At 40.2% G+C, this 26553-nt stretch overlaps 1 protein-coding gene across 1 annotated transcript in view; it reads right to left on the bottom strand.

Annotated features, from left to right (window-relative positions):
- The window catches only part of ACE2 (angiotensin converting enzyme 2), a 38293-nt gene extending 13492 nt beyond the window's left edge, over positions 1-24801 (bottom strand). The window contains exons 1-11 of the mRNA XM_031445857.2: positions 24434-24801; positions 23493-23781; positions 16564-16722; positions 12828-12921; positions 12260-12403; positions 10746-10858; positions 8871-8976; positions 6692-6789; positions 4223-4392; positions 2535-2761; positions 253-397 (exon numbers count right to left, since the gene is read on the bottom strand). Of these exons, the coding sequence (XP_031301717.1) occupies positions 253-397; positions 2535-2761; positions 4223-4392; positions 6692-6789; positions 8871-8976; positions 10746-10858; positions 12260-12403; positions 12828-12921; positions 16564-16722; positions 23493-23678 (1442 nt within the window). The 5' untranslated portion in view covers positions 23679-23781; positions 24434-24801. The remainder of the gene's footprint in view (positions 1-252; positions 398-2534; positions 2762-4222; positions 4393-6691; positions 6790-8870; positions 8977-10745; positions 10859-12259; positions 12404-12827; positions 12922-16563; positions 16723-23492; positions 23782-24433) is intronic.
- Positions 24802-26553: the final 1752 nt, after the last annotated feature.

The raw sequence follows: 26553 nt of genomic DNA, 5'->3' as shown, positions 1-26553 counted from the left end.
CTTTGATCATTTCCTAAATAGTGTCACTATTTAATGGGTGACTCAACACTTAAGAAGATAGAGCATGAGATATTATGTAACCTGACCCTGCTGAGCCAAGGAAACGTTAACTGAGAAGGCACCCAAATGGTGACTTAAAAAGAAGGCCGTTAGTGTGTGTGTGTGTGTGTGTGTACAGGCCAGCCAAATGCTTTTAAATAAACAGCAAACTCATGAGAAAACATTTTACTGATTGCATATTCATGGACTTACTTCATCTCCCACCACTTCTGCATCCACTGCTCCTTGGGAATTTCACCCTTAAAGACCATCCACCTCCACTTTTCTAACATGTAAGTAAACGGTAGAGTTCCAACAATTGTAAGTGCTTGTTTGAGTAGGAAGTTTATTTCTGTTTCTGGAAGTACAATGGGAAAGAATAAATATTAAGATGAGGATGACAGTGGACATTTTGTGTTAGATAATTTCCTAATCTCAAGATATTATTCCTCAAGATATACTTATTATAGGGATGGTTACATGAGAAACATTGACAGTGGATATACATACAATATACATATATAATAAATACATACATATGTATATACTCGCTTTCTCAGCTGAGGGATGTGGAGTAGGGTGAAGCCTTGGATAGAACTGGTAAAATAAATCCACACATAAGTCCAAATCCTCTTCTTTAAATTAGTTTCAATTGCCTTCCTTACACACTTCTTATCAGAGCTAACTGGGGCTCTTTCATCTACTTCCCTAGTCATACTGTTTATTCTTGTGAGCCCCATGAAGGCAGTGACTGTTAATGTCTCAGTCAAGCCTGTATCCCTAGCCTGGTGTCTGCTACATGATGCTCTCTGTGAGCCTTTGCTAAATCAATGAATATTAAACAGATATGGCCAAAAGCCAGTAAACCAGGGAGGGAAAAACAAATTAAAAAAAGAGCCTCCCTAGAGGAAATAATTTCCTGGATCATCAGAAGTACAATGCACTTTAAATTTACTGACATTTCCCTTACCTGAGTTTAAAATGCCTTAACAAGTTACGTTATTTCATTTATCCTTTATTGGTGAAGTAATAAGGCAGTAGAGCTCACATCTGGTGTATAAATGAAGCTCACTGGGATGTAAGCAGAGGGATACCATGTACTTGGCACACCACTATATCTCTAGAGTCTAGAAAAATGTCTTGCACATAGTATGTGCTCAATAAATATTTCTGGAAGAAAGGAAGAGAGGGAGAAGGAGAGAGGGAGAGAAGGAATGAAGAGCCTTATTTGTTTAACATCATTCACAGATCAGAGCAGAGCCAAGGAAAGAAGCAGTTTTTCAAACCAGTGGCTTAACCATGCCTAGTACTGTCTTAGTTATTCAACCATCTTTGCCTGCTGTCAAGGAATATTTTAAAATGATAAAACAAATAATTGTCTGTTAATGGACTTGAGAATCATACTTTAAAATTAGGAAATAGGTGTGGTTACCGTGAACTCCCTTTCCTTTGCTGCTCCCTTCATGGGAGGACGCCGCTACTCATCTATTACCCACTGAGTCTGTGTTTACTGTAACTTTTTTGGACATCATGATGGCTTTACATTGACCCAGGTCCTTGTGAGATCATAAAGGTCTGAAGCCAGAAATCAAGGCACAGTGAACTGCCTACACACGGATGGGCCTTAACCTCACTGACCAAAGGTACCAGCCAGCAAAACTGATGTTTATGCTCCAAACAGCTAAAGTGAGGATAGAGAAATACATGGAAAAGAAGAACATATTTGGCTCTAAGTTTCCTTCTTTCACGCAGAAGAATCCTCACTGAAAAATCTGGTATCTTGTGAATATTTGTTGTGTTCCATCAAGTACAAGTCATCCAAAGAGAAACAGGCTGCCTCAGGCAAATGTTGAAAGATAGCCTGGATCAGAGGGGATGTTACAGGGGCAAATTCCTGCTTCAGCAAGATGAACAAAATGTTTCAGTCTCTTCCAATCTTGATTTTCACCACCTGTTCCTTAAGAACCCCCAAATTTCCAAGCTATGCTCTGCTTTGTGTAACATTATGGGAAGAGTTTTAGATTAGGCTCTGGTTCTGGTTCTGCCACATTGCTTTTTGACATTGGGCTAGTTATGTTCCCTCTCTTGTCTTCAGTCCGCTTCCTCCGCAAAATGGTCTTCAGCATCTGTTCCAGCTCCACCATTTTGGTTTTTCCCGAGAACCAGGGGGATCTAGTCAGAACTCCGACACTAATTAGCTGGCTGACCTTGGATAAGCCAGTTCAGTTTTGTGGGCCTGTTTTAAAAATCTTCTTTTAAATGGTTCTTAGAATCCCAAGGCTGCTCACTTAGTTTTCTCTCTTATGCAAAGATACAAAGCCAGAAGTTGGCATGTTGTTATATATACTTAAACTTTTTTTTACCAGTAGCAGTTCCCAGTTACCCCTAAATACATCATATGGCAAAATTAAATACATCCTACACACGACCATAAACACCTTTGTCCATATCAGACTAAAGAATCCCCAAAACATGCCATGAAAAGATGTCCATACCACTGTCTTCATAAAAGTCAGCTGGCAGAAGACCAAGGGCTTTCAAATAGTGAGGTGTTGCTGCAGAAAGTGACATGATTTCCCCAACAGCTTCATGGAAACCTTCATTAGCTCCATTTCTTAGCAGGAAGGGTTGTATGGCATATGCCATGTCATACTGGATGTGTCCCATCTCGTGATGGGCTGTCAGGAAGTCATCCATCGTCACCTTTGTGCACATCTTGATCCTGAACAAAAATGGGCACCATGAAAATGAATCTCATTGAATTTCCCTTACATATCACAGTAGAGTTGTATGGGGTTTGGATAGCACAGATCACCTTTCCAAGATTTATTCACCAATGACTCCTAAGGACTTACCATTTATGTCCTAGAAACTGTACTAGGTGCTCAATACAATGTGACGGGCAGGCCTGAACCCTGTTCTCCTGCTCACAGACTAATAGAAAGAAAAACAGACTTCTACAAAAACTCTGAGGCAAGTACTCTCTAAGTGACAGTGGACATGGCCTGGGGCATAACAGTGAGTAAATGCAGGCACAGTATCCGAGAAGCACCAGGAAGGGTATAACTCAGGATGCAATGAGCAATCTGGACCTTGATTAACATGCTGCAGAGTTTGCCAGTAGATGGCAGGGAGAGACAAGAAGATGACATTCCTTTAAGTGCTCAATGAGGATGGCTTGAGAGAAGAATGTGGCATTTGGAACACAGCCAGCAGTTGGGTAGAGCCAGGACAGAGAAGTAGCAGGAGAAGGGGCTGGAAACTGATATTTGGGGATCATTAGCATGTAAGTCAGGGAGTGGATGTGATGGCCCATGAAGCAGGTGGAGAATGGCCAGAAAAGAGGGCAAAGGACAAAGCCCTAGTAGGTCCCAGGATATACAGAGTGGAGAGAGGAAAAGGAGAAAGAGAGAGAAGTCAAAGAAGTCCGGAAGAGGCTGTCAGTGCAGATACCAGTGAAAAATAGCACCTCTGGGGTGGCAGCCTCCTTCTCTTCCACCTTGTCACACAGAACCTTCTTGACGTGCCCTTTTTTCTAGCCTAACCTGTGGACGCCAGTACACAATGCCAGGTACCCTCTCTGCATTTGATCCTGCTGTTCTCCCTGCCCAATGTACTGCCCAGCCCTGTCTGTCCAAATCCTTCTCATCTTTCAAGCCTCATTCAAATGCCACCTGAAAAGCCCTGTCTGAGCTGAACCCCATTCCAGGTATGGTCACTTAACTTCCTGCTCTCCATAGAGTGTTCTCTGTGTCTCTCTTATGACACATACGACCTTCTCTGTTTTATCGCAGCTTAGCTATTCACCTGTCCTCTCTCACTCAGAAGAGGGAAACAGGGAGGGGAGGATGAATGCCTAATTCACATAGCCCATCTTCTGTAAATCTTAGCGCCAAACCTTTCCTCCTAATGGGGATACCACCATTCCCATGACCATGTAACCCTAGTGGGTGCATTTTATCTCAAATGAGGTGAACTGTTTAAAGGTTCAAGTTAGAGCCTGCAGACAGGCTCCTTTTCCTTGGAAAGCCCAGATGTGCACTCATGAACTCCCAGACTTTGTTCAAGGAGAGTTCATTCATCTCTTCTATGCTCAGAGAAGCAGAGAAGGAATCCAGATTCATCCACATCCCTCCACTATCTCCCGTTTTAGTATCAGCGGTGTAAATATCAGCCTCACTACCTGAAGTCACCCTTCCCCAGGTCCCAAGCTGTGGGGTGGCAGACCACTTTACGGCCATCGCCTGGCTCAGTTAGCATGGAGTTATCCCAGAATCCTTGAGTCATGTTAGGAAGGCCAATAGACACAAAGAACTTCTCAGCCTCCTTGAAGATCCTCTTTGCATCCCAAGACTGGAAAAAAAAAGAACAGCATTTGATTCTAGCATTAAAATCACAGCATTCTTCCTATTGGAAATGTACAAAGGAGGAGCCTTCCTGGAAGGCAATTTGGCAACATGTACGGACAGCTTTCAGTGTTTACACTATTTGTCTCAGTAATTCTATGTCTAGGGAACTAATCTAGAAAATTCTCAGAAATTAGGTCAAAGAATTACATTTTAAATGATTTTTATTGTTATTTTAATTGAAATATATTTGACATATAACATTCTATAAATTTAAGGTGTACAACATATACAATGATTTTTAATAGGGGGAAAAAAGGAAACCACCACCAGAATGGTTAAATAAATAATGATGCCTTTGTGGAATGGAAAATGAAAAGCAATTAGATTTATAAAGAATTTTTATTGATTTTTTATGATTTAATAGTAAGTGAAAAGTAAAATATTATAAACTGCTTATATAGGATAATCTTAATGAGGAAATCCATAAAAATATTAACAGTAGACTGGGTAAGATTATGTGTGATTTTTTTGGTCTTTATTCTTTATGTTCCAAGTATAAACATAAACGACCTCCTCTTTGCTAAAAACTATTCAACTCAAGCCAACAATCCTTGATTGAGCTCCTTCAAGGGGCAAGGCCCTGGTACTAGATTCAGTGGATGACACAAACAATAGAGTAGACATGAAGTTGTGGAACCAAAAAGGCCCACAAGTGACCCAGCAGCAAATGGGGTAGCTGGCCTTGGCTTCAATGTCTGTACAAGAATCTTAACTTTCAGAATGTTCTGGAACTGGAAAGGGGCAACAGTAGGTGTCTGCCATCCAGCAAGCTCTTCTGGGAACCTAACTCTGGAGCTGACCAAGACTTCTTTGGCGATAAGGCCCTTATCAGTCAAACTAAGTTTGTGAAATTGGCAGATATTTAATGAATCACTTTTTAGTGACACAGAAAACTTCCTCTGATCTTAAAGATCTGTCAAGTTTGGTTTTTCTCCTATGTCAGCTTTCAGGAGATGAACCTGGATATAACATGGATTTTTTTTTTTTTTTTACCTTTAAACGCTTAAGGTCAGGCAATATTGGTATTAATGAGCATGACATCTGTTGAACGAAGAATGAACGGACAGAAAACCAGACTGGAAATATGAGGAGTTCTCAGTTCCAACCTTTGTTGCCACTTTGGGCAAATCACTTACCTGAACCTCAGTTTCCTCACATCCAACATGGAACTATCACAATACCTGTCCTGACCGTCTCATAGGTTTGTTGTCAATGTAACATTAGGAGACATGGTAGATGGGCTAAGGAGCAACACAAGATGGGCCTCTGCTGCTGCTCAGCTGTGAAGTGGGGCTGGAACAGCTACAGGAATCTGGGGTCCTTGCAGCTTCATGTTTTTATTCTGCTGTGGACTTTTCCCAGGAGTCTGTTATGTAGGTGAAGGGGCTCTCTGCACTGCTGCTTACACATTTAAAACTGTTAGCAAGCCAAAATCCAGCAATGCATCAATAGTAAAGTAGATCATGGTGCAACTATCTGAAGAAGTTTTACACAGCCATGAGAATTATGATTATGGATTCTACTGAGAAATGTAGGCTATTAGCTAAATAAAGAAAAACACATAATTATAACTATAATATGATTTCATCAATGGAGGAGAACACAGAAGAAATTAATACAACATTGTACACAGACTATTCTTCAACAAAAATTTTTTAAAAATTTTAAAAATATGATAAAAAAATTTGCACAAATGCAGAAAATCGGTGTATAGTTTAATGAATTACTAACAGATGAAAAAAATGAAGAGAACACAGAGAATTTAAACAATTATTCCAAGATGGTAAAAAAAAAAGGTTATTTTAAAACTATTTTAAAGACTTTTGTAATATTTTTAACAACAAGGATTTTTTAAATATGCAAAAAAATTTTAATGATGTCCTTTTTTTTTTTTACTATTCATAGAGATCACTGACTGAGTAGTCAGCCATGACTAACTTTAGAAAGAGTTATGCCAACCAGCTGATAATTCTGTATCTTATTGCTTAATGGAAAACTCAGGTCATCTCCATTTTTAATATCTCTCAGCAAGATCAACAGCATATTGGTTATTCAAGGTACTTGATGTCCCTGGCATTATAAACTACTTTTCCATGAAAAGATAGCTACGTCAGAAATAAATTTAAATTAGCTTGAAATTCTTATTTACACAGTTTCATTTGCAAAAGATAAGAAGGGAAGGAGGGCATAAAAAAAATGAAGTTGAGGATGTACATTTGATTTTCAAGACCTCTTCTTCCTACCTGGTTCTCCATTGCTTCGGTAACATCTATGTTTGGTTTCTGTCCAAAGGGGACTGTCAAAGAGTATAGATTTGTCCAAAATCTACCCCACATATCGCCTATTTAAAAAAAGATTTTGTTAATACATGACAAAGACAGCAGAAGTAGAGACCTGGTTTTACACAGTGCATGCGGTGGAATTGGTAAACAGGCCATAGAGTATTCTAGATTTAATCTAGTTTCTATGCTTCCTTTTCATTACCTCTTTTTCTCTTCTCTTATTTTAAGTTTTCAACACTCCCTTCTTTTCATACCTCCTCTAAAAGTTTAAAATGGCAGATTATGAGGTCAGGCAAAGCTTATTAGAGAAACATCCCTGTTTCTCACATTTCAACTTCCAATTCAAAGGCACAATTTATTAAATATATGGGACATCATAGCTATTATAGATTAGAAACAGATTTATACATCCATCATCCATGGGACAAAACACTACAAATTAAACTGTTAGTAATCCTTAATGTTGGATTCAAGAGAGATCATATAGGATCATCATTTAGGACTCTCTACTAACCAACTAGTAACTAAGTTCCATTTTTATTACTGTACTATAGTAATACACTTAACTGGGTGATTTTTTAAACATCTCAAACAAATGTCAAATTGGATTCTAAGGCCAGAAACTAAAAGCAAAAATGGATCTAGAAAAAATCAACCTAATAGCAGGACCAGAATCTTGGCACCAAAGGAATAGGGCGAGACAACTACATGAAGAGTACTCTAATGAACTCATGTTTTAAAAGATAAAACTCAGTAGAGATAAATGTAAAGTCCTATGCTTCAATTTTAAAGAAAAATCTATCTATTATAGAAATATATGATACGTGACATAAGGCTAAAACATAACCCACATGTAAAAGACCAAAAGGGACCCAACAAACAGTATGACATGGCTTCCAAAACACAAATGTGACCTTAAGGTAAATGAATAGAAATACAGCATCTAGAACAAAGGAAGCCCTGGTACCATTTTAACTCCATATTGGTCAAACCCTCATCTGGAGTAACTGTTCAGTTCTGAGAATGATATTTGAAGAGGGATATCAACAAAGGATAGCTCGTCCAAAAGAGAACAAGTAGAAAAGTGAAATTTTCAAAGAATGGTTGAAAATCTGTGTAGGATATTTAACGTGAAAAAAGAAAATAGTGCACACCTGATGATAACAGTAATACTCGCTAAAATATACCGAGTACAGACTCTTGTGCCAGGTACCTCACTATACCTTTACAATGGTAGTTTACACAGCTCTTAAAGGCCATCTTATAGTAGAATGGACACATTCTGGGTAATCCCATAGCAGGGAATCTCTCTCTTAGCAGGAGAAGAATTAGCTACCAGCAACTTAGCTTGACTGTAGTAGGAATGCTCTGTATGCGTGACATAAGCTTTTCAAACACGTATTTTTATTTGGCCTCGGCTTCTGGGGTAGGGGAGAGGGGAGGGGAGGATGGCCACTCTGGTGGGAAATAAGGAAGTCTGATAAAGGGTCCCAGGTCTTGCATGATCTACAACGGGTCCATGGCAGGATCCAAAGTTCTTGGAAGACTGATTCTCCTTCTAAGCTTCCTTCATTATGAAGAATTCATTCATTACTCATATGATTCCAAATCAAGTATTTTTCAGCAAAAGTAATTAGTGTAATTAAACATGAACTTATGAAGCTTTCACTCAGGCTATACCTTAATTCTAGAAAGTCTTTCTCTCACCCCTGACCACCCTCAGCCAACCAAGCTCCTTTCTTCTGACAGTGTAATGCTAAAATCCCAAACTCCACCTCAAGAGCTTAGCCAACCAATGTAAATAAATAAAACCTATTTTCCCCATTCCCACTCTCATTTGAACTTGGGGTTCCTTCTCTAGTTACCTTAAATAACCCCTTTATCCTTTGGATTGTGGCCAACATAATAACTTTTAATGTATATTAAAAAAGTAATGCAATAGAGAGTAATTTAAAATGGATTTTCTGCTGAAGAAAGGGCTTTCAAAATATGATTTCTATAAGGTCACTAACTTCTATAAGGTCACTATCATTCACATAATTTTTCAGAAGTTTTATGTTGGGCCTTCACTCCGAAGAACAAGTTTATTGGTGGAAATAACAAAGAGCAAAGTACACAAGGAATTCCTGGAGTTTCTTACCAAGCAAATGGGCAGGGAGGCATCCAGTGGGACTGATATGGGAAGGGTAGACATCCATCAACTTGGCCCTCACGTAAGCATGAAGATGTTCATATAATGGTTTAATCTGAAAGCCCAGAAGAAAGTTTAAGGCCAAGAGTAGCCTACTCCAATTTCTCATCCCCCACACTAAAAATAGGAGCTTCTTTAGACAAGTAGAATTTCCCTAAATTCTACTTTCTTCTCCTCTCAAATATTCTGGAGAGTTTGAAAGCATTCCTTCTTCCCAGATATTGATGATGATTAGCTCCACTGCATAAGCAATAAACACACCTGGAGGCATACAGATCCCAGAAGGAAGGTAGATGCAAATAAAAAAAATTCATTTTTAAGATGCTACCTACTTCGTTTTTAAATCGAAGTATCATTTACATGTCATAAAATTCACCCATTTTAAAGTATATAGTTTCTTGAGTTTTACTAAAAGTATATGGTTGGGCAACTATCACCACTACCCGGTTTTAGAACATTTCCAACACCCCCAAAAGTTTCCTTGTATCCATTTGTAGTCGACTCCATTCCCACCCCCAGCCCCAAGTGACCACTGGACTGATTTCCATCTCTATAGTTTTGCCTATTCTGAACATTTCATATAAATGAAATCATAGAATATGTGACCCTTTATGTCTGTTATGTCTGTTATTTCTGGCACTGAGCATCATGCTAGGTTCATCTGTGTTGTTGCCTGTATCCGTAGTGCATTCCTTTTTATTACTGCATGGCATTTTACTGTATGAACACATCAGAGTTGGCTTCATTTAGTATCCCATGGATAAAATTCACCAGTTGAAGGACAACTAGGTTGTCTCCAGTTTGGGGCTATGATGAGTAATGTTTCTGTGAACATTCAAGTATAAGTCTTTGTATGGCTAAACGTTTTAATTCTCTCACATAGATAGCTAAGAGTGAAATACCTTAGTCATATGGTAAGTATGTGTTTAACTTTTTAAGAAACTGCCAAACCATTATCCAAACTGGCTGTACCATTTTATCTTTGCCGCAGCAGTGTGTGAGGGCTCTGGTGTCTCCACATCCTCGCCAACACTTGGTATTGTCAGCCTTCTTTAATCACAGCCATGCTGGTGGGTATGCAGTGGTTTTCAATCATGGTTTTAATGTGCATTTCCCTAATAACATCTTACTTGCTTATTTGCCATTTGTATAATTTCTTTGATGATGCACTTATTCAAATCTTTTGCCTATTTCCTTTTTTTTTTTTTTTTTTTTTTTTTGGTGGGGGAGTTGTTTGTCCTACGTCCATTTTTTGATCACTCTGCCCAACTATGGCTAAGACAGAATAGCTTCACATAAGAAGTTGGAAGGCATGGGGGTCAGAGGGAGATGTAGGGGTCAAACTGAAGGAAGAGGGAGACATTGAGAAGTGTCCATGGGGCACTGCCACTCATAGGACTCTCCCATCCCTAGAAGGTCCTCTTCTTTAGTCAAAGATAAGGAAACAACAGTATCACTGGTCCTGAGGAAGGAAGCAAAGACTCTGCTAACAAAGGAACACAGTGCTGGCCCCACACAGCTCATGAAAACTATTCCTTTTGATAATCTAAAAGACCATTTCTTCCTACAAGCTATCCTGCTTACATTCTTGCTATTGGCCATTGCTGGTCAGTGGCTGAAAGGGGAAGAAAGCAGAGCAATTCGGATCATCTGTAAGAGTTGCCCTATGATGCTCTAAAATCTTTTTACACTCTAATATTTCATAACTCTGAGGCTTGGGAATGAGCAGCCAGTATGTTAAGAACAAGTCAGAATGCTTTTGGTCACTGTCCCTTCTTCCCATGTGCTGCCTCACATCTGTCTCTGTGGGCAGTTCCTCGTTACCTCTGCAAAGGTATGTTCCACGTCTCCCATCAACTGGTCTCGGCTGTAGTCATAGTCACCTGCCCACATCACTTCATAATCCCCTCTCCAATAGTCCCCGTAGTCCTCATAATCTGTTTTTAAAAAGAAGAAAAATGAGAACACACAGAAGGAAAGAGATAAAGCACAGTATACCTAGACTAGCCTTCCTGACAGGTTAAAAAAAAATCCAAAGACTTGTCACCTTTTTACCATCCTTCTAAATATCATCTCAAAGGGATGCAAATGAATAACAACACCAGGTAATGTGTCAAAAATTTAATTCATTAATAAGCACAGAAACTCTACAAGATGGACAGCATTATAATCCCCATGGTGCAGGTTAACAGCCTGCCCTTAGCCAGTTAGATGATTTGTCCAGGGTCGCACAACGGGTCAGGGGCAGAGGCACACTCGAGGTCTCCTAACCCTGGGTCTCTACTCTCTCCATACGTCAGTTTGCATCTTTAGGTTTAAAACATGCAATTGGATCTTTCAGACCTCATTTTGTTCAGGGCCTTTGATTTTCAAACCTAACCCAACTCATCTTAGACATGGCCACAGTGGGCCTGTGTTTGTTGGCAAATTATACGTATACACAGCACAGCTCTGTGTGCTTTGTGTGGTATCTTGTCATCAGGAAACAGAAGCTTGTGTCAGGGTAACAGCTGATACAGTTTGTAAATGTATTTTCATAATTTTTACATGTACATTGGCAATGGATAATCAAGAAGATGAGGAGAGAAATAAATATTTGGATGGAAGGATGTGGTGATGGGCTTCTGTCTCCAGCTTGCCTATGGCTTGAGAATGTGAGTTCAAGTGGCAGTGAAAGACAGTGCGAAAGAGCAGATGAAAAAACGTGTTCCTTACTCAACCCTGGGAGGCAGTGAACACCAAAGCATACATTTATTCACAATGTCATGCTGTCAGCTCATTATTCAGGCAGGAGAATAAGTCAAGAGATACGGAAATCTCTCCCATGTCAAGATTTAAGATTTTGATGACCACATGATTGGAGTAATAATGACAACTGCAGAAAATAATAGGTTTCCAGCCTAAACTAATCTAATTTGTTTCTTCCTGGGCCACCACCCTGAGGAAAACATACAAATGACCTTTGAGAATGAACTCTGGCCAAATGGGAGTTTAGGTGAGAGTCGTGTCTCTGTCTCTCATTCTTTCTGGTAAATAGACTCTGTCGATCCCCAGACTCCCTGAGGAACCCTCCGGGGCCTGAGACCTTCTCAGACAACTGATTTGTTTGAAGCCTTGTAACTGAGTGTCACTTCTGAGCCCTTCAGAATGTAGAATGTCAGTCCACCTTTCCTTATTTCCTACTGGTTTCCTCTTTGAGGCAGGTAAGCTGAATTGTTCAGCAGATGACGATAAATTTAGGGATGCCCCTTATACCAAAGGGCAGGCTTGGGGGTTCATGAGAAATAGCCCCGCAGCCCCACGGAGAGCTCCAGGACCTCCACAGCCCGCGGACTCACTGTTAGCTCTTGCCATCTCATTTTTCAGGACCACATACTCTTCATACAACGGCCTCAGCTGCTTGCCGACCTCAGCCCTCCAGCCTTCCCAAGCCCAGAGCCTCTGATTGTAGTCTTTGCTGTTTTCCATTATGTCATCCAAACCTGTTATCACCAAGCCCCCAAAGGGAAGTAAACATGCATTTGTAAAATTTTCATTTGGAAACAATTCTGTGAAATTTAAAGAATGAAAAGGCTGGCAGACAGCAAGTTCATAAAGGTATTAAATGAAACCTCACAATTCATTAATTTCCTCACCCTTATTATAATTTCAAAATATTTCTGTAGAGAAAATAAGTCACTGAAATCATTTAACTACTAACTTAATGAAATTACTTGAGTGTGACAGGATTTACAGTGAAGTTTTGTTAAAACTTAAAAGAGCGCCTATGTGCTGAAATACATTTGGCATCTTCTCTTTGGATTATCCATCCGAGAGGAACAAGGTCATCATTTAACATTAATCTCATTTTTAAAACTTGGAATATAAAGTAGATTTTATAATCACTGCTGAAAATAAATAGCCTACCTGGTTCAAGTACTAAGCACTCCTGTGGGTTATTTGGATCACAAACTTCTCCACTACTGTAGATGGTGCTCATGGTACTTAGAACCGTGGTCAACTGCAAGTTAGATAGTAAACAATGTTAAAAATGGAAAATACACTAAAGAGAACGCTAATATAACGATGTCCTTCCAGCTATGTGACTTTTTATGCCTCAAAAAACAGCAGTTCACATCTATCTTCTTTTATGTAGTATAGGAACATCTCGGTTAAATTTCCCCACCATCAACTAGCACAGACTGGCCTTATGAACATATGATACACATATGTGGAGTGACTGAAAAACAAAACAGAGCTCCCCAAATCCCAAGAATGTTTCTCACCTGCACATGCACAGAGAAGTGCTTTTGTTGTCCCATTCAGCCTTCATTGAGTGCACATTTATTGAACATCTACTATGTCCTACACTCTGACAATTATGACCTGAACAAGACATTGGTCCTCAAGGACCCCACAGTTATGGGACAGTCAAGTCATGAAATCAGTGATTACACAACAGAGTGACAGGTGCTATAACTGTCACCAAAAAGGAATATGGCACTATGGGTGCCAAGGAGTGGATAAATGAGCAAACTGGAGACTCAGAAATGGCTTCAAAGAAGGGAAGCTGGGTCTTGGAAGAGAAGTAGGAATTGGTCAAGTAGAGAAGGGAGGGAGAGGACGGAGCTTAAAAGATGGCTGAAGGTTGAGAAAGACAAAGCAACTTCAGGAAGTGGTGACATGATAAAGAAAACTGGGGTGGCGGTGTTGAGTGAGGGAAGTGGAGGATGGGAGAACAGAGAGGTAGCAGGGGCCAGATCATGAGAGGCCTTCTGTGCTATTCTAAAGAGTTTAAACTTTACCTCATAGGTAAAGGAGTGTAAAGGTAATAGAGTAAAGCAGTGCTCCTCGAAGTATGGTCCATGGACCAGTGCAAATCAGCAAACAGCATTCTTCTAGTCTGTGAGAAGCCCAGGAATTGAGAGAATAAATGTTTATAAATTTTTAAAAACAATTTGATATTTCCATGACATCCAGGCATGTGATCGATGAAATTAACCAAGCACTGACCTACAATGGATTGGAAATAAGGAAAGGTCGGGAAGAAGGGAAGGGAAGAAGTAAGGGAGATACGAAGGAAGGAAGAAGGAAGACAGAGAAGGAGGGAGGAAGGGAGCGAAGCAGAGAGGATAGAACTGACTCTCTCTCTCAGAGATGATTTAAGAAGCACTGGATGAATGGCCCTGTCTCCCCTCCTATTTCTCTCTTCTGTTATTCTCTTACTCTGCTACAAGAGCCGTGATCCTAAAACATGAAACAGACTCCATGCTTAAAACTTCAACAAGATCCCATAGTCCAAAAGAATAAAGCCAAGTTCCTTACCATGGCACAAAACCCCTCCTGGTCTCTTTCTCTACCTGTTTTTTCAAACTCCCCTCCTTCCTCTCTCATGCATCCTTGAGTCTCCTCTCTTCCCAAACACTTCAAGCTCTTACATGCAGTTCAGTGATTTTTAATCCTGGCTGCACATTAGAATTATCTGGGTATCTTTTAAAAATACAATGTCCAGGGTCCACCTAAGTTAGCCCAAGCTGTTTAGAGTCTAACAGAGCAATGGGCAAGGTTTCCCACGGTGTCCTTGTGGAAAAGATGGGGAACCACGAAATGGACAAAATACAGTGGATTAATAACTATTTGGACAATTGGACACAAAGGATGCAGAATAATAAATATCACCTTGTAGGAAGATACAATTCATATGGTTTTGTCTTTATTCTTATCGTGCATTTTTCTTTTTATAGATGCAGATTAGAATCCAGAATACAAGAGGACAAGCAACTAAGAAAGGCTTTGATGTTAAATAGCCAAATATTTTAGATAAAAAATATTCCAATAGGTTAAAATCAAGGGTCTGTAAACTACGATTTGCAGACCAAATCCTATCTGCTGCTTGTTTTTGTAAAGTTTTATTGGAACACAGCCATGCCCATTTGTTTACATGTTAGGTGTGGCTGGTTTCCTGCTACAACAGCAAGTTGACTCAGTGTGACAGAAACAATATGGCCCGCAAACCTAAAATATCTACTCTCTTTCCCTTTGCAGAAAGAAAGTTTGCTGGCTGCTGGGATAGAGAGATGAGATGAGAAATTTTTATTTTAACAGGGGTGAATATAGGCTTTCTTGAATTTAGACAAACTACCTACATAAGAATAGAATTTTAAAAGGTATCATTTGAGAGCAGCTTTGGTGGGAGAGATTTGGAGACTTCCTTGACAGTGATGTTGATATGAGTCAAATATGGACTGTGTCAAAAAACCAAACCAAACAAACAAAAACCTAATATAGTCCTGGACTGTCTTAGCAGATGTAAAGCACAGGGTGCAGAATGTCATGCTCCTGCTCACCTCTGTGCAGACCAGAATCCACTCAAAGTGCTGTGCTCAGGCCAAGGAAACTGACAAAATGAAGATAGCAGCTAAGGACTGGTTAGGGAACTTGAAACCACAGTATAGGGGAAAAATGACAGAGTGGAGGATGTTTAGTCTAGAGAAGAAGAGGCTCAATGGGTTAAAAAAAATTATCTGCCCTCAGTTATTTAAAGACAAATATGTGATATCACTTATATGTGCAATCTAAAAAATGACACAAATGAACTTATTTACAAGACAGAAACAGACTCACAGACATAGGAAACAAAGTTATGTTTACCAGCAGGGATAGGGTGGGTGGCAAGGGATACGTTGGGAGGTCAGGATTTGTAGATACTAACTACTATACATAAAAGAGATAAACAACAAGGTCCTACTGTACAGCACAGGGAACTATATTCAATACCTTGTAATAACCTATAATGAAAAAGAATATTAAAAATAATATATATGTATGTATAACTGAATCACTATGCTGTACACCAGAAACTAACACAACACTGTAAATCAACTATACTTCAAAAATAAATAAACAAATAAATACTATTATAGGAGAGAGCAATTTGGCTCCAGAAAGCAGTAGGTGGTGGAGGTAAAGCACTTTATGCTCCATGGAGGGCGTATCTTTCCATCAGTTAGAGGGACCCACATATGGAACTGATGTCTTGGAAAGAGGTGACTTGCCCATCTCTAAAATGGTTTGAGCTGGGCTGGTTTAGCCACTTGTTAAAGAAGCTGCAGGTGAGAGTCAAGAATTAAAGGAGGGGGAGGATTAGATGACATACAGGGCTTCTCAAGCTTAGCACTAGTGACATTTTGGATCGGACAATTGTTTGTCACTGGGGGCCTCCTTGTGCATTACAGAGTGTTTACCAGCATCCCTACTCACTAGATGCCAATAGCAAATGCCCGCCACTGAGCTGTGACAACCAAAAATGTCTCCAGACACTGTCAATGCCCCTGGCGGGCAAAATTACTCCCAGTTGAAAAGCACTGAAATAGACTAATTGCCTGGTCCTGGGGAAGGTGACCTCTGTTTCGGGTGTCCATACATACCACAGTGCCTTGATAATCTCAGTTTAACTCTGTGTCCCAACATGCCAGTGTCTTTCTTCACTCAGAGGATTCCAGTTTGGATAATAAATTATGCAGCCACCCTAGTAAGGCACAGAGCTCTTTCTAATGTGAGCATTGCTATCTTTGCAGATAAAGGAAGCAGCTATGGGCGATAGTAATGTTTAATATTTCCCAAATATTTCAATTCTTGGGGTCAGTGCTAGAATTTCACATACTCGTTTGCTCTTGTCTGCTGAGAGCGCTGATGCCCCACTCTGCTGAAGGGCCTGCAATTGACGCTTGAGTGTGACATTCTGAATTTCTTCTAGGGGATAAGTTTTGGCAGTCTTGGACTTTTCTTCATAAAAGGTAGACCATTTGGCCCTGGCATCATTCTGAAATAACAAAAAATAAAGTTGAAGTTAGAATGGGACTGAGCGAGTAGATAGAACAGAAGATATAGTCCAAAGAACATCTGGTGGAACATCTAATATTTCCTGAGTGATTTAGTTCTCTGTTTTGCTGAAGGTCAAGGCTTAGGTTAAGAGTGATCAAGCCACTCTTGGTCACTCTTTCTGGCCTAGTGTCTAGATTTCCCAAGGGTCCTGTCCCCAGAACTGGAAGTGAATTCTCACAGATGATCCATGTTGTGGGGCCCTGGAATTTAAACCCTTAGCACTATGACCTGGGTAAGTTGCTCAAGGATTCAAGAATGAATGCACTAAAGGGAGAGCTCAGCAGGGCTCAGATTAGACTTACTGGGAATACAGTTCCTCATGGCCATGAGAACCATGAGAAATGAGAACCAGTTTGTAGTAAGTGCCATGGTACTATGATTTACCAGAGATTCTGATCTTAAATTAGGATCCCCAGTCAAGCTTGCCCAGAACATGACTATTTGGTAGCCACAGTGATTTTCCACTGGCAAAAGAAACCAATAAGCAGGTGATGATGCTAGGATTCACTTGCCCCCTATCTTGAACATCAGTAGGCAAGTGGACTTCTCCAGACTTATCCAATGCAGTCTTCTCTTAATGCACAAGCCCACTTCCATTTATCAAAGACTAAAACAAGCAACTTCTTTGTACATTGTACTTCTCTAGGCCATATAAAAGAGGTAGCATATGAGGGAAGTAAGAGCTTCATTCCTGGAGTCAGACACCTCTGACTAGCTGTGTGACTTTGAGCAAATTACCTACTCTCTCTGGGTCACAAGTTACCTTTTCTGTAAAATGTAAAAAAAAAATAAGGTAGAATTTACCTTAAAGGATTGTTGTAAGGACAAGAAAATTTAACAAATAATAAAATGCCTATCAGAGTGCCTGATACATCCTAAGCCTTAAAGAATTACAGCTGTTTCTTCATTTATTGAAAAAAGTCTTTGTCTTTAAGCTGCTTACAGTATTATCAGACAGATAAGATATGCATCATGAACGTTTCATTAATGAAACATAAGAGCATATGATAATGTAGAAACTATGAGTGGGCCAAGCAATTCCTGTTATAGGGACCAGATTTGGCCAAGCCCTCATGGAGGAAGTGGAACTTAACACAGACCTTAAGGTAAGTAGGATATACATGGGTGTAGAGTACTTTGCAAAATAATTTACCTCATTTGATCTTCTTAATAACCCCACGAGATAGAAAATTATTCGATTCCTGTTTTTCATATGTGTAGAAAGGGGCTAAGAGAAATAAATAGTGGAACTGGTAATAAATTGCCAGTATCTGGATCGTAGACCCTGTGGTAGACAGATTGTGTATTCCACTCCCTTGAGTGTGAACAGAGCCTGTGACTCACTTCTAACCAATAGAATACAGCAAAAGTGACAGGATATATATGTTTATGTTACATAAAACTGTGATTTTTATTTTGCTAGAAGATGCTCCCTTGCTGAATTTGATGCAGCAAGATGCCATGTTGTGAGCTATCCTATGGGTAGGGCCACATGGTGAGAAGTTGAAGATGGTCTCTGACTGACATCCTAAGGACCTCGGTCCAGCAACATATGAGGATCTGAATGCTACCACTAACCACGTTAGCATGGAAGTAGATTCAATCCCAGTCAAGTCTCAGATGAGACCACAGCTCTAGCTAAGACTTTGATTGCAACCTTATGAGATTCAGAAGCAGATCTGGCTAAGCTACGTCTCGACTCCTGTCCCACAGAAACTGTGAGATAAGAAATGTGTATTGTTTTGAGCTACTATACTTGTGGTAATAATTTCATTACACTTTTAAATGTTTTCATGTGAGCTTTGTCTTAAGCCAGAGATCTGAAGTCTCTACCTAAATTATCATGGTTTTATTTAAACAATTAAAATTCTTTTGCAATAAGTTGTTTGAGATATAAAGAATTAACACCTCATTTTCTCTTTTTCTATAGCTCACTATCAACCAGGCTATTCTTTCAGCAACCTCTAAACCATTTCCTTCCCTGTAGGTGTGAGAGTTCCCTGAAGATAGAGGATGAAAAACTGAATGGAACCTTAGTATCCAAGTAGTAACTTGGAGCCCAACAAGCTCCCAGGGAACTCTCCACCCTCAGGTCTCATATGCTGGCCCGTTTTCCAGATATAGCCTTCAAAACTCCATCAGATTAAAAGATGAAAACTGCCTTGGTTACTTTTGAAATATACAACATGCAAAGTAAAAGAAGTCAGCCACAAAAGACTACCTAGTGTATAATTCCATTTATATGAAATCCAGAATAGGCAAATCTATAGAGACAGAAAGTAGATTAGTGGTTGCTAGGGGCTGGGGGTGGGGAGAAGAAAAGTGACTGCAAATGGGCATTTGGTTTCTTTTTGGAGTGGTGAAAACGTTCTAAAATTAGATGGTGATGATGGTTGTACAATTCTGTAAATATACTAAAAAGCATTGAATTGTATACTTTCAATTGGTGGATTTTATGGTGTATAATTGTATTTCAATGAAGCTCTTGGTAAAAGCCTTCAATACTAAGAGCAAAGAAAAAAATGCTTTATTCCCTAGGTCCTATAACTAGGTCTGAAAGCCCCATGGAATTGCTCCAAACCAAAGGATTTAGCGAAAATTAAATTAATTCTCTTTTACCCAGTTACCTGGCACACACTAAGAAGCAGTGGTAGTTCCTGACCACCAGGCTGCCCTCCACCTGATGTCCTGTCAGACTGCTTAGATCACTGAGTAATTGTGTCAAATCTGAATGTAATTAAACATGTCATTTTGAGTTGCTCAAGTTTAATCTCGCCAAATTACATCACTAAACTGGGGCACTATCAAGTTTTCATGACAAAGAAAAACTAGTCTGAACAAGGCCTCCAAGGCACTTGACTCATGCTAATCCTCCACATGTGGAACTTAGCCATTCACCACTGTTATCCACAGAAAACTCTCGGGTGTGCCCATCCACACTCTTACGCTTCAAGAGACAAAAAATAAGTGACTTGCCCAAGGTATCACAGTCAGCTCAGGAGAATCGGCATAGCATCGGATTTCCTGAATTCCATTATATTTACACCACGTGATGTTCCCCGACCCCTGTGCCTGTGTGTAGGTACTTGTGTGTGTTGGGGAGTGTGGGACGGACTCATTGGAGACAGGGATGAAGTCTACATTCTTCCCTTGGGTACAGAAGAGCAGTTTAAAATGACCCTGCTCTGGGTTCACGGTGCCCCCAGCCCTAAAGACAGAGGGACAGGTTCAGGAAGCAGGTGTGCCCAAGGACTCTAGGAGCCCTTGCAGCAGGGAGCTGAAGAAGCCCTAGAGGCCACCCAAAGGGTAAGTGTGGGCTTCTCGCTCTCTTGTCACAGCTGCTGCTAACTCACCAAGAAATATTTATGAAGTGTTCTCAGAGACCTACAGGGCTCCAGCATGGCAGTCATCAACACCCACTTCAGCTGAGTGCACAGGAGTTTGGGGCAGTTGTAGGAGTCACTGCCAAATACTGGACAAGTGAACCAGGATGCCTCTGCCAGCAGTAGCAACCTTTTGCTCTCTTCCAGAGGGCTAAAACATCGTCCAGGGACCTCCTATGTTGCTAGAGGGCTTCTGACTTTGCAAAGAAAGTCTATTTGATTTACAAAGGACTCTATTTCAAAAATCAAACCAATAATAACCTTCCAAAGAAGGGACAATGCAAAAAAAAAAGTAGTATCATTTTATTGAGAAGATAATTACAGGGTAATTGGTGAACATTTGAACTCAAACATGAGAACTGTATTTGCTCTAAAGCAAGTGCTTGGTAATTAATTTTCACTGAACTTCTGAACTATGTGGAAACCTGTATTTAACCAAGCTTTTTTACTTATTTTTATCTGATGGACATCTCCTTAATAGGGAGCTTTTAGGGCACTATGCTGATTAAATTTTGATGCCTTCTATTATTTTAAGGTCTATTCTCATGACTTGATCTAAGAATTGCCACACCAAGTCAGACCCACAGGCTGACAAGCCCAATATTCTGATTCTGAAAGTGATATCAAGGGATAATTAGGAAATGGCAGGTTGTCCTCAATAATGTCACTCTGATAGGATATGACACATGTGTCATAGAGCTCAAATTTCCTTTCCTGTATTAGTTATCAATTGCTAACAAACAAGCAAAAACTCAACAGCGTAAGTATTTATTGTCTACATGCCTAGAATCACTGAGGGTTGCCCGGCAGCTCTTCTAATCTTGGCTTGATTTGCTTACAACTCTGGGGGGTTGGTTTCTGCCAGGACAACTATTCCACAAATCTCTCCTTCTGTAGTTGGCTAATCCAGGCATATTCTCATGCCAAAGGCAAAGGTGCAAAGGACAAGCCCCATTGTTCAAGTCAATTCCAAGCCTCTGCATGCATCCCTTCTGCTAACACCCCGTTGGTCAAAGTAAGTCATGTGGCAAAGGACACAGTCACATCATCTTCAGTGGGATGGCACTGCAAAGTGACATAACCTGGGGTGTTGATGTAAGGAAGGGTAAAGAACTGGGTCCATAAATGTACTTGACCAGATTTCCTTACCCACAGTACACCTCTAATCTTTACATTTGCATAAATACTTCAAAAACCTATGTACAGTTTTTAATGTGTCACTTTTTTAGATTAAAGAATGGCCTGGTTTTACCAGTCTTACCAGTTTTACCACCTGTAGTGTAAATAGCACATCCTCCTGTTTGTTGTAAATTTATCTCTTTTGAGCTTTCAAAGGCACCACCTAGTATGAAGAGAGTTGGCCAATACAACTGTGAACACTCTGTCCTGTCTTGTTCCATCTCAGACTAATTTTTTTTTCTTTTTGAGTAAGGCTTTGTACAGCTAATTCTGCTTTCTCTCCTAACTCTCTCTGATCCTTTAAATCATTCCAGTTGCTCTTACTTGGGGAACTTTCTCCATTTCTACAATTCTTTCTTTAAGCATGGCCACCAGCAGCATACCATATCTCAACCACCTGCTCATCTTGGTACCTCCCCTAGCACCAGCTGCAGTGCCCATTTCACCAGGGGATCTCAAAATATGTGTCCTTTGCCCTCCTCCACAGGTAAATCCACACAGTTGCACCTATGTGCACTAATGCATCCTCACCGCTGCTTGGGGAAGGACGTTCTGGGCCCGCTGCTTGTTTCTTGCATTCAAATATTTTCACTTTCCTTTAAAGGGCCCATACTTTCTGCACTTTGGCCACCTTTTGTGATCTACGCCCTTTCATTTCTGGCCATTCCTCTAATCAACCAGTGCAATTCAAAAGTGATAACACTTAATGATCCAGAGATGATCAACAAACATCACTACATCTCATTCTATAACATGCCTTCTCAGTATCTGGGCACTCAGCAGTCTCTTCAGCAATTACAGCTCCCTCTCACACTCAAGGAATAATACCTTACTGTTCACCCATTCTCACAAGTATTGAGCACTATTCTGGTGGTTTTGTGTATTGTCTACACAGCGACCCTATGAGGCAAACATGAGTATTATGTTGTTTTTCACAGGCAAAAAAACTGAAGCACAGAGAGGGTAATTAACTAGCTCCAGTTCACACAGATGGAAAGTGGTGGAGCCAGGATTTGGACCTCAGCAGTCGGGCTCCAGAGCTCTCGGGCATGATGCTGGTATAACTTCACCATCACCTACCAGACCATTCAGCTGAGAATTAAAACAAATGCACAACGTGCCACCTGGACCTCCAACACAGATCAAATAACAAGAGAGAAAAAAGCAACAGGGAAGAGATGAAGAGAGGTAAGACCAAAATATGAGACAGGGAAACAATGCTCTCCTATGACAACCCCAGACTGTCAGAATCTGGATTTCTTTGAGCCTGAGAAAAATACAAAAAAAAAAATCTCCTAGGGAATTCAAATGAGGCAGCAAGTCTCAGATTTGATCTGTCCAGTGAATGGCAGTAATTGAATTTAAACATGCAACCCACGATTTGAAAAATATAAGCTTCTGAAATACATTTCAGAAGGAATGGATTTCTGTCCAAGTGCCACAAAAACTTTTCTTAAATAATGTTGCTCAATTTCCAGCACTGAATGTGGAAGGATACTGCTTTGGGATCTCTGGGGGAAAAAATTACTAAGTCCTTGCACTTGTCAAACAAAACATCTTGCTTTCCCAGAGCATTCTGAGATTTGTCAGAGCTGGTTTCATTATGCTTTTTCTTGGAGGGCTCTGTGGATTCTGTATCCTCTGGAAGTCCCTCAGAGCTCTGTGATAAGGAAGGAAGGAATTCCCAAGGCCAGCCTTACCCGACCCAGGGTAATCTTAATTACTAGCAAGATCTTTCACTAAGCCTCCAGCTGCATTTTTCAGTTAATATATCATTTGTAGAGTCTTTAGACATTCCTGTTGACATTGTAGGCTTGGGGAAATTATTAACTCAATAGCTTATGGCATTTCCATGAAATGCTTTGAAACTCTGACTATGATGAGAGTTTTGGTGGCAACTTGCTAAAGCATGTTCACTGGTTTCCAAGAATCTGGACTGAGACCAGTGAATTATTTTGTAACAATTTTCCAAATGAACCCAAAGGTCAATTGTTTAGTCATCTGGGACTCCAGAATCAGAAATACTAAGGCAAACATCCAATCTCAGAGCTCAGAGCATTTCTTTGATTTCCCTTTTCACTTTCCGGGGCAGTAATCTGATTTTTTAAGAAGCAACAAATACCCCTAGGTAGCAATGAGAACTCACCATCTTTTGGACATTCTCATCTGTAATATTGGTGTTATAATTCCAAGAAGCAAGTGAACTTTGATAAGACAGGTCTTCGGCTTCATGGTTAAACTCCTCCAAAAATGTCTTGGCCAGTTCCTCAGTGGTGGATTGAGCAGCCGTTACAGCAACGAGGCTGAGAAGGAGCCAGAAAGAGCCTGACATCTTTCTCTGTGCACCAAGATCCCATCCACTGAACAACTTCCCTAGAGGAAAAACCTCCTCATGAGTTTTTCTCTCTCATCAGCCTTTGAACTTGGGTTGGGCACTGAGCAGGGAAGACGAAAAAAAAAAAAAAGGAAGAAGAAGAAAAAACAGTAAACAATCTGCTGAACCGACATAAAATTCATCCTGGAAAAAACAGATATGTAAACAGATTTTAGAATGATTTCTTAAAGTAAATCAAATAAACAAATGTTATTCATTAATCCTAGAGGATCATAGCCCTCCTAGCATTTTATGGCCAAATCAAAACTTGTACATTTGGTTAATATGTTCCTTAAAATCTGTTAAAGATACACTGAAGGTGTTATGATTTTACAGTGACCAAAGAACTCTAGAATTAGGGCTCGGGGGGGAAAGTTGAGACTTTTTTTCAGACAATTCCATTAACAGTCAGTTACCCTGCATTTCTATTTATTTCAAGCTCAAATTCACAGAAACGCTCTACTTAGATAACATTTTCCCTTCCTAAATAAACAACTTTGCCTTTGTCTGTATGGAAGTCATTTTTTTCTGATACATTTTAATTTCCATGGCCATTTTTTAAAAAAATTATGACTACTCTCCACTCCACAGATTAACCATCCTGATATAACTTGGGAAAACTTTAAAAAGCTCATTTTCTACTTCTCAGATGACCATGTTAAACACTGGTTCTAAGGCTGACTTCACCGCGTGCCTCCATCCCTTTCACTTACCTGCTCAGAACGCAGGAAGGAAGGAAATTAGAATGCCTCCACGGGGTATGAAATTCAGAGCGTGTCCATGTCAAATTCTGGTCACCCATAGCCATGGGATCACGGCATAGAATTCAAAGAGACTTCAGTGGTTATCCTGTGGGATCTCAGGAGCTGGACCGGGGTGTAGGTATGAATGTCATGGATAAAAGAGAGGAGCCACTTTAAACGGCAGGGCTCACAGGCCTGCTTGACTGCGATTATGAAACCTTCACACAGGGAGAACATTTCTTCACCCAGAAAAACAAGTCTTCCAGGTCCAGGTGAAATGGCAGTAACCAAGCCTTTAAAAAAACAATAACTTTCCACTACTTCCCCTTATTGCAGTTGTACATATTATTGTAGAAGAGAAAAAATAATTTTAAGTAACTGTTGAGGGTGCTTGGCATTATAATATCTCATTTAAGCCCTACAACAACCCTAGAGGCAAATATTTTTATCACCATTATACAGATTGTGAAACTGAGGGTCCGAGAATTTAAATAGATTACCAAACCTCACTCAGCCAGTAAGTGGTAGAGGCAGGATACGAAAACATGCAGCGTGATTCTAGAGTACAGGCCTTTAAGTTGCTGTCAGTAGTCTAAGAGCAAGGATGGAGGTGCAGATGGAGAGAAGCAGAGGGCACAGTGGGAGCCTGCAGTGAAGATGATGGACTGAGTTGCGCCACATCCAAAAGACGTGGATTCTTACCATCCTTGATATGAATCAAAATACAGGACCCTTCTAAGATTACTTTACTTAGTGATGGACAGATTTAAGCAATTCTGATAAAGAATGTTAAAAGGAAGTGAGGTGAGGGGGAATCAGTGAAGTTTCAGTAGGCTCCCCCCACATCTAAGGAAGGTGAGATCCACATGCTTCTCACAGGCATGAGGAGAAAACCTGTCAAGAGAAAAGGGAGCAGTGTGCGGGGCTCCAGATAAAGAGGTGGAATATTACTTTAATAAAAGCTAAAACAAAACTCCACTTGGGTCGCTTCCTTAAGGAAGCTCATGGGTTCAGGGGAAAAAAAAAAAAAGGAGGGAGTTGTTTAACTTCAATGCATTGAGGCAGAAAATAAGATTAACACAATCAAATTGAAATAGAGACAGCAGGATATGAACTCTGAAAGCTAAAAGTAGGTGAACAAGAACCCTGAGATAATAAGGAGGCAGGAAAATTCTGGAAGCCAAGAAAATTTGAGGAGTGAGGGAAATGGGAGAATTGTCACAATAATTCTGTAGGAAAACTAGCTCACAGTGGCCAACTGCAAGCAATGGCTGGATTAGGGGAATTTTTGTTTACTCTCCACTGAGAAGATGCTGAGGTTCGGATAATGGAAAGAATCCGCCAAAGACCCAGGGGATGGGACCCAGAAAAAGAACTGGCCTAAAGGAACAGTTTCTCTGTGAAAGAATGAAGAACCAGGGGAAAAAAAAAGGAGGCTGGAGATGGAGAAAACCTGTTCTGCTTTTCAAAAGGGTTGGAGGGTGAATTTCATAAGAGGTAGAGGGAAGAGTTTAATCTTGACACCTGGCAAAACTATAAAATATAATTTTTTGAATGTGGTTTACACTTGGAAAATATATATCTCTGATCCTAAAAATATATCCAAGGAGGCACTAGGAACAAGTCAGATGCTGCCTGTGTGATTTCCTTTGTATCTTCCATTTCAATTAGGGATTTAACACAACGTAAATGTCCCTGAAAGAACCACACAGAACAGAATTAAGCAGTCTTCTGATCAACAGTCCATGTCCAAAACAACAAGAACCGTGATTCAACAATTATTTATTGGTCACCTACTGTATGCCAGGCACTATTCTGGATATTGGACATACAGTAATGAATGAGACAGGAAAAGCTCCTGTGGATATCATATTATATGAGGTGAGGTAGCGGAAAATGCTATGACTTTACAATAAGCAGGAAAGGAGGCTGGTGACTGATGGGGTGGGGATGAGAGGGTGACATTAAGCAAAGACCTGAAGGAAGGGATGAAAGCCATGTGGATATCTGAGGGGAGATGGTTCCAGGCAGAGGGAACAGCGAGTTCAAATGTCCGTAGGTCTCAAGAACATCAGAGACCTCTGTGGCTG

Source organism: Camelus dromedarius, chromosome X (genome assembly GCF_036321535.1).
Source record: "Camelus dromedarius isolate mCamDro1 chromosome X, mCamDro1.pat, whole genome shotgun sequence".
Classification (NCBI taxonomy): domain Eukaryota; kingdom Metazoa; phylum Chordata; class Mammalia; order Artiodactyla; family Camelidae; genus Camelus; species Camelus dromedarius.
This window is presented reverse-complemented; position numbering and strand designations above follow the sequence as displayed.